Source organism: Miscanthus floridulus, chromosome 4, assembly GCF_019320115.1.
Source record: "Miscanthus floridulus cultivar M001 chromosome 4, ASM1932011v1, whole genome shotgun sequence".
NCBI lineage: Eukaryota > Viridiplantae > Streptophyta > Magnoliopsida > Poales > Poaceae > Miscanthus > Miscanthus floridulus.
Window position 1 is genome coordinate 26233424 of NC_089583.1, and position 9327 is coordinate 26242750.

The 9327-nt window shown below is 46.5% G+C and overlaps 1 protein-coding gene across 1 annotated transcript; it reads left to right on the top strand.

Annotated features, from left to right (window-relative positions):
* Nucleotides 1–6993: 6993 nt before the first annotated feature.
* Nucleotides 6994–7751, top strand: LOC136551194 (ras-related protein Rab-2-A-like). Its single transcript, XM_066542767.1, has one exon. It carries the CDS (start codon nt 7042–7044, stop codon nt 7705–7707), a length of 666 nt encoding a protein of 221 aa, XP_066398864.1. The 5' UTR covers nt 6994–7041; the 3' UTR covers nt 7708–7751.
* Nucleotides 7752–9327: the final 1576 nt, after the last annotated feature.

The window sequence follows — 9327 nt, forward strand, 5'->3', positions numbered from 1 at the left end:
CACTGTCTTTTAGCTATTTTTCTTATTACTATATTTATAATGATTTATTCAGTGTAATTTGGACAGAGTGATGTAATTTGGGGTAACACAACTTTTATTTTTATAAATTGCCAAATTGTTCAAAAATTATGAATTATTTTTATAGATTGCAAATATCATAGAAATATATGTCAAATTATTCACAAATGTCAAATATCAATACAACCCCACTAACCCCTACCTGGCCCACTCCCCTAGCCGCCCAGTTCATCTGCACCAGTGCACGTGCCCGCACACCACTGCCACGCTGCACCTATCGCAGAGGATCCTGGCACTACGTGAAAAATAATTTATAGCAACGGGGCTTTTTTAGGGGCGGCTGGCATTGGAGCAGCGCCTACAGTGGCGTGCTCGGGCTCCAGCACAGCAGCCGCCCTTACAAATGGCACAGTAGAGACGGCTGGTAATACGAGCCGCCCCTACAAATGTCACGCCCGTGGACTTCGCAACTCAGGTCCACATCTGCCTCCACCCCCTCAGTCTGTCCCTCGCCCCCTCTCCTCTCTTTCTCCAATGCCACCGCCCCATCCATCTCCCGTCGCCTCCCCCTCCTCTCTTCCTCCGACGACGCCACCACCCCTTCCTCTTCCACCGTTGCGGCCACCATCCCCTCCTCTACAGGCGCGGCCACCACCCCTTCACTGGTGCGGCCACAAGCCCCTCCTTTCCCCTCTTAGATCTAGATCTAGAAGGGTGGGGAGGTGGGGCTTCCACTGCATCATGGCATCCGCCCCGGATCCATTGCTCACGTCGCCGCCACTCATGTCATGCCCGTCGTCAAGCCGCCCACGTCGGAGGGCGCGGGTACCTCGTCTTCCTCCACCACCGCTGGTGCCGGAGGCACTCACAAGTTGTCGCCGGGAGCAACGGCGAGGGCGCATGGGGTGGTGCAGGCTATGATGAGGATTAAAAGAAGGTCCTCCGCGCGTCGCTGCTCCACGTGGTTGCGATTTGAACCCACTCCTCCAACTTGCAGTTAGATCCATGTCCACTTAGGCAGGATCGATGTCCACTCTGCTGCTAGATCCATGTCCACTCAGGCAGAAGCGGCTAGATCCATGGCCGCTCAGGTCTCCTGTTGCTGCTGCGGTGGGGGACTCTGCAAGTTTTTTTTACCTTACTATTCCTAGTTGATTTTTGTACTAGCTCTGATATATGTTGCATCTGTTGATATTTTGCTGTATATAGGATACCCTGTCCGTTGATTTAGGAAAAGGGATCCTATCAGGCACTGCCAATTCAAAGCACAGGTAATTTCTTCTGCATGCTAGGCTATTCTATTTACATATAATGTAAAATTCATCTGCATTAGTGAAAGCAGTACACTGGTTTTAGATGAAACATGCCTAAGATAACTGCATAAGAAGTACTATTTAACATGTATTCCTCTTCCTGTTTGATTCTTTTACTATCCACTACTCTTGGATCCTCATTGCAATATTAAGAAGTCCATGTACTACCCCTGTGTTGGCTGCTATTTCCAAAAGATAGCTTTTATTCATGAGGCTGCCATAATAATGTGCTCATTTTCGTGAGGAATGACATGTTGGTTCTGTTGACATGAATCAGTTAATACCAAGGAATGCGTTTTTAATCCACCATTTAAAATTCTTTTACTATTCCTCTTCCTGTTTGACTTGCCTAACTATTTCTGTTTTTTTGGATACAGGCATTAGATTACTGCCATTCACAAGGTATTATGCACCAAGATGTGAAGCCCCACAATGTTATGATAGATCATGAGCTTCGGAAACTCCGGTTGATAGATTGGGGCCTTGCTGAATTCTATCATCCTAGCAAGGAATATAATGTTCGTGTTGCCTCTAGGTAGCTGTAGATATGTGACAATGTGAGTGCGCAGCCTGAATATCTAGTTCAGGTAGGTTGCAAATCTTTATTTTTTTCATGATTTCAATCTTGTCAACTACACTTACACTGTATTTTGTATTTGTATCCCAAGGATATTTAACTATAGTCTTATGTTCTGTTTGAAGCTGCCCATATGGACATATGGAAAGTACAGTTAAGATGAAAGTACAGAAATGGTCCATGATGCTTACTATTCTCGACTATATCTTGCAAAGGTAACTACACTCCCAAGGAAATTATATCACATAAACTGTCCTTTTTAATGCATTGGTCTAAAAAAGCATTGCAACATGATACCAGATGGGGAATGACCAAGACACTATTAGTTTTGACCTCAAGCCATAGGATGCTATCAACATTGCTTAGTACTCGGCATATTAGGTAGAGGAAGCCACCACTCTGCCTTATTATTAGCCTTGCCTGTGTGTATGAGGCTGCTGGTGGCTTCTTTCCTAACATTTTTCTCTTTCCTATCATCACATTGAGTTGATATATTGTTTCTCATATAGTTGGATCCATGTTTTCTATTCGTGGGAATCATGTGTCTCGGAGCATTACCACAATGCTATGATATTCCTTATTTCAATTTACAAATTTCTTGTCTTATCAATGGCAAAGTTGCCCTGAAGTGTTACATATTCACTATCTTGATCTCTTTTGTCCTCTGTTTATAGGAGCGGTCTAATAAGATACAGTAAGATCTTGAGGATCATGATTTGAATTATATATATATATATATATATATATATATATATATATATATATATATATATATATATATGTTCTGGTTGAATTTGAATTATAAATTTAAATTTTTTTAGCGAAAAATATATTATAGGGGCAGTTCTAGACTGAACCGCCCCTATAAACATGTATTATAGGGACGGCTGATAACACCAGCCACCTTTACAAATCGATTTGTAAGGACGGTCTGGGAACCGTCTCTACAAATATATGATTTGTAGAGACGATATGGTAGGGGCGGCTGGCTGAATCGCCTCTACAAAGCCTCACCAGCCGCCCCTAGACCAATCTGTAGTAGTGTGGGGAGGTAGGTCTACGCACAGGCAGTGGAGTACTACCTCGCGAGGCACCGAGGCTCGAGCTGGTAGATGGGACATCGGGCCAATCACAGTGCGAGACGTGGGGGGCAGCGCTCCGTTGGCAGCGAATCATATTGCCAGCAAATCGGTTGTTCGTAGAGGCTAAAACAACCGCATGTCATATAGCAATTGTCTTTTATAATTGTATATCAGTTCAGATCCGGAGCTCTACCAAACACATTGATCGAGACCAGCTAGCCGCTCCATGGTAAATCTATGATGTGTTGATCTGTATTTGTATTTTGAGAATTGGAGCTCTCCCAAACAAGCTCTTCTTTCACGTGAGTCCACAAGCCCAATAATGCTATTTATGTTAGATCCATTTTGGCATGCGTTACTGTTCAGGTTATGCTGCCAACTTCGAGCAGCTAATCTCATCAATCGTTGGCGACACTTCTCTGGCGGCTCACACGTATTCAGCACACACAATTATATATTCCAATAACTGCTTCTATTTTTATTTAACTATATCACCCGATGTGTTGAATTGCATTTAATGAATTACACAAATAGGTTCGACTCCGATAACCGCTTCTATTTTTATTTAACTGTATCACCCATGTGTTATTTGCATTTGATGAAATTATACAAACAATCTCTTGGTATGATTTATTGAAAAGGGATAGTCATATGCGGTCTTGATCAGTTTTTTGTGTTTTCACCCTTGAGCGAAAAAATATCATAGGGAAATATGGGTGGCTTGAAGCGCAGTCCCGGAGTTGGGTACGTATGCGCTTCTATTTTATTTATAATGTGTTATTATCATAATAAAATTGGCTTTAGTGCACTTTTAACCGTGTATATTTAATTGATATTATTTTTTATTATGCAAAAGCAAGAATGGCATGTACATTCATCCAACCAAACAAATAACATGAATAAATTTATCCAAAAATTCATAGTTGACTATATCTCATCTAACTTTAATTTGTTCTCAAATTAAACACACCCAAAGAGTTCCTCAGAGACGCTGAGGCGACAGATGGTTTGTTATAGCCCGTCTGTTAGAGCTTTTCTAAGAGATTAGCCAAAAAAACTCTTTCTAAATTTTTTAATTTAGCTATTTTCTAAAATAAAATTCTCTTAATAAAACATGAGTAGTCCGAGACTCTGTAAAATTGTAATTCTCCATATTCAAAGTTGCCATGTCACACGGACAGGACTCATCTATCATACGGAGATATTAGCACCCGGATGTCCGGACAAAAGCGTGTGTCTGGACACCCGAGCCAACTTCGTCACGCGCACCCGCGGAAAAGGTCGCTCCTGCCACTCCTTCCCCGTTGGCCCCCTCCTCACTCTCCGCGACCATGGGAAACACCGCGTCCACCGCTCCTTCCCCATAACCCCTACTCTATCTCTGGGCGGGCGTGACCCGAGAGCCGGCATGAGGACAAGCGCCCCGTCCGCAGGATCCTAGGTGCGTTGCGTGCCCCGTCCGCCGGCCCATGGATCGCGCCCCATCCCCCGGTGCCTAGGCCGTGCCCCCCATGACGCTCCACCTATGAAACATGAAACACTTGGATGCAACATACAACTGAAGCAGATGAAATATTTAGAACATAAAATTGCAACATGTGTGTGAAACATATGCAACATCCAAATAAAACACTTGCAAATTGCAACATGAAAACACTTATTGCAACATACGACTGAAACAGCTAAAACATTTCGAACATACTCTTGCAACATAGGTGTGAAACATGTGCAACACCCAGATAAAAAAACCCCAGCATACATCTCAAACAGATGAAATATTTTGAACAAACAGGTGCAACATGCCTCTGAAACAGTTGCAACATGCCTCTAAAACATTTGCAATATATGCAACATCCTGATCTACTTTTGCAACATCCATACGAAACACTTGCAACTTATATCTGAAACATCTGAAACACTTGAAACATACATTTGCATCATATGGGACAGGAGGTCGGGTCCAGCTGATTTCGGCCTCGAGATGCGAGCACCACCAGCACGGCCCGCGCTCATGGGTGCCCTTGGCTCGGCCAGGGACCGACCTGAGGCGCGCAATGGCACCACGAGCATCAGCAGAGGGGGGTGACGCGCCCGATGGCGCAGGAGTGAGTGCCGCGGGTGGGCGCGCGGCAGGTGGGACCGCACGAGCCAGGAGCGAGAGGCGCGGGTGAGCGCGTGTGACGAGCAGGAGCGAGAAGAGAACAACACAGGGTGGGGCGCGTGCGGGGAGATGGCTACGGCGGCAAATGCGGAATGAGGAGGACGAAAGGCCGCACGACGTCGTGAAGCATGCAATGGGCGAGCAAGTGGGTAGATATTTTTGAGAGAGGAATGTGAGAGGTGTAAAGAGGAGGAGGCAGGCTTGGTGAGCCGCCTAGCCTCAGGAAAGCGGACGCCTGCCTATGAGCATTATAGTCTATCATACGCAAGGCTGCACCTGTGGATGGTGACACATTTCGTTGAATGGGTGGAGCGCGCTAATGAGTTAATGGTACACCGTTTCACGTGACCAGGTTCTCCACTCCACAGGAGAGAGAGAAGCCATAGCCCAAGATAGCAAGGGCTTGTACAATGCAGTCTCTTATAGAGTAGCTTAGAGAGAAAAAATACCATGTTATTAAGCGCATCTAAAAAACTTAATATACAATGGAAAACATGTTTTAAAGGCGCTTAATAGGATTTGATTAAGTTAAGCGCTCGTCATAATCGTTTCTGGCTACAATGGCCAAAGTTCACCAACCTTTTCCTACCGGCTTATGTGTACGCTCTCCTGTTTCTTTCTAACTCAAACTGCAGGCCGGTAGGAGCCTTTCGTGCGGCAGGGAAGCGTGGCAAGGGCCTCCCTCCGCAGGATGGAGCGAGAGCCGGTGCAGGCGCCGCTGCTTTACCGAGTGTCGCATTCGCCCGTAAGAGCAACTCAGCAGCGTCCTATTTAAGCACCCCATAGATAAATATAAGTATCCACGCTAAAAACACAGCTCCAACAGAGCTCTACTCGGGCACCCAAATTTAGGTGGACACCCAAATTCTACCTCCAACACCGATTACTGGGGCTCTAGGCCATGCCCCCCAAATTCATTGGCGTTCATCTGTTTCACTCGTGTGCGTCTCTATTCTCCCTGGCACGCTCGCCTCTTCCCCCGCTCGCTCCGCCACCCCAATGACGGCGAGGACCTGGCCCGCGCCCCGTTCCCTGATGATGGCGAGGACTAGGTCCGCGCCCGACGCCCCGGCGCTGGCGAGCTTGGGCAGCTCCTCCATCTCCGGCAGATCTCCCTCCAACACCGAGCACCTGCAAAGCCTTCGGCGGAGCCAGGATGGACGCGTGGCCTCGGCCCCTGCAGGTACTCCTTCCCCGAGCATGGGCTCCTCCATGCCCCCGTCTGTCTGCCTCCACTGAATCTTGCCACAGCTCGGGGGCAGGGCCATGGATCTCGCATTAGGGCACCCCGCAGCTCCATCGGCCGCTGACAGGAGTGTGCCCCGGCTGTCTGCTGCCGACGGTGACCACCTCCCTACGCCGAAGGGATCCGCCTCCCTCTGTCGTGCTACCTTGCTTGCGCTAAGGAGGAAGAAGGAAGGAGAATAGATGAATGAGAGACTCACTAGCGGGACTCGTTTGCCATTGTGTACAGAAATAGATTTGGGGGCCCAAATTTAGGTGCCGCTGATGAGTGAAAGGAAAAAAATTGAGCTAACAAAAATAGAGAACAGCACCCAAATCAAAATAGAGATGTCATGCTGGAGTTGCTCTAAGCACCCCAACTTCGCTCCACTCTGGTTAGCCGGCAAAGAAACAACCCAACGACCTATAATGGCCCGTGAGCTCCCGGCTTTGTACGGCCCGAGTAGATGGCCAAACGGGCCAGGCCCGATGGGCCAGCACAGGCACGTCCTGAAAAAGCATGGCAGGTCAGATAATTTTAAGTGTTGGGTGCGGCCGTCTCGTGCCGATGACTGCACAGCCGCCGCCTTCGCCCTACGCCAGGTTACAGATCTCCATCTTCGGATCTTCTCCGGCGACGTGCACCCACCAGCCGACCGTGTGAAAATGCTGCCAAAGATGGAGACGCCGGAGCGCAAACTCCCAATTGACCAGATCTTCAAGTTCGTCGCCATCGGCGACGTCGCCGTGGGGAAGTCTTGCCTGCTGATGCAGTTCACGGACCAGAAGTTCCGTCCGGGCCTCGACTCCACCATCGGTGTCGAGAGCAGCTCACGCATCGTCACCATCGGCGACGACACGCCCACCAAGCTCGAGATCCGGGACATGACCGGCCAAGAGGCATTCAGACGTCACAGTAGGTCATTCTACCTGGGAGCTGCTGCTGCCATCTTGGTCTACGACGTCACCAGGAGGGAGACCTTTGACCACGTCGGAAGCTGGCTGAAAGAGGCGAAGGAGCTCGCGCCGGCCAATCTGACCGTGATTCTGGTCGGGAACAAGTGTGACCTGCTGCCTCAGGAACGCGCTGTCAGCTACGAGGAGGGCCGAGGGTTTGCCGAGGAGCATGGGCTCGTTTTCATGGAGGCTTCAGCGAAAACGAATCACAATGTGGAGGAGGTGTTCTTTACGGCTGCCAGAATTGTGTCCCAGAAACTTGAGGATGGTGTCATCGATGAATCTGCAAAGTTTGGTGGTATGAAACTTCCGTTACGTCGTGATGAGACTTTGGAAGAACGAAATTGGTGGTGGTGGTGGCTGTGCTGCAGCTAATCGGATGGAAACAGGTCCGATCAAATCCATGGTGAGTGATAGTGCATAGTCAAATCGTAGCATGGCTCCAGAATTTCGAATTCTAGATGTAGCTGTTTAAGTTTATCGTGAGAGTCCCATGGACCTTGTTCATATATATTGCAACTAGAACAGTATACTACTATAGAATTGTACATCACTATCAGCCTTATTACTTTCACCGCCGGTTCTGAGATTGAAAATCAGAAAATGATTACGGCTAGGCCAAAACCGGCAGTGAAGGTCCACATTATTGTCGGCTTATGGCTTGCACCGGCAGTGGCCTGACGATCACTTATCACTGCCGGTTGTAGCCAAGAACCGTTAGTGATTTTGGGCTATCACTGTCGGTTCTAGACAAGAACAAACAGTGATAACATATATAGTATAAAAAGCCGGCGCCGTTCTCTCCTTCCTCCTCTCTTCCATTCCGAGCACAGAGGCGCACGTTTGGGCCGCTCCCTCTATTATTGCGGCTGCTCTTCACCATGAAGCTAGCTCTTGGATTTGGAAGAATGGGTTGATCTTCTCGCTTTAAGGTTAGTAATAAGTACCCACTCCTTTGATTTTGTTGCTTAATTAGCGTTGTTTTGATGGCTACGTTGCTTGATTCTCATTGTAGTTCTTTCTCCATTCTAGAGAGCACTTTTCCAATTGGACTTTGTGCAAGGCTTCCAAGCAAATTGTGATAAATCCATCATCTAAAAGGTTAGTGTCTTTGAACACATTTAAATTCCTAGCTAATTATATGGTGGTCAAGATGATTGTTAGTATGTGAGGCTATAATTAGTTCTTGTTAGGATTAGAGTAGATTATTTTACAATTTTGGTGAGCAAATTAATCCATGTGTCACCTACCAACACATTGTTTGGAGCTACATTGTTATTCATGATCATGTCTCTAATTTTAGTGTTTTTTTAATTAGTGTCTCTATTTTTATGTGGCATGGAGTAGAATAATTGTTCTTCATTATTGTGGAATAATTATTTTTTTATGGGGCTATGATTTTCAATTTATATGGCCGAGGCTACCAATTTCAATGTTTCCAATAATTAGTGTACAATAATGTTTTCCAAAAATAAGGTGTCTAAATTAAATAAGTGCAGAATAATTTTTAGTTTCAAGCAACAATTGTTGTTCATGAAGCTCCACTTATTATTAATTTTTTTGTAATGACTGTCTCAATATTTTGTTGTGCAGAGATGGATCGAAAGTGGATGTATCTGTCCCGAACGGACAAGCGGTACATGCGAGGTGTCGGCAAGTTTCTCACCGATGCCAAAGCCCATGCTAGGAATAGGAACCCTGTCTTTTACCTATGCAAAGATTACATGAATCAAAGGAAGTGGGCTCAAACCGAGTCTATACGATCACACTTGATTACCTGAGGTTTCATGCCAAACTATACGATATGGACTATGCATGGCGAGGTTGGTGTGAATGTTCCACAAAAAAAATGATGATGATGTGGCCATACTTGACGTAGCCCTCCACGATGCTGACGAGGAACTCGGTGTCAACACGAAACCTATGGCTACCATTAATGATGTGTTTAGGAACACGCTAGCTGACGAAACTGAGCATGACAATGTCATTTCTCAG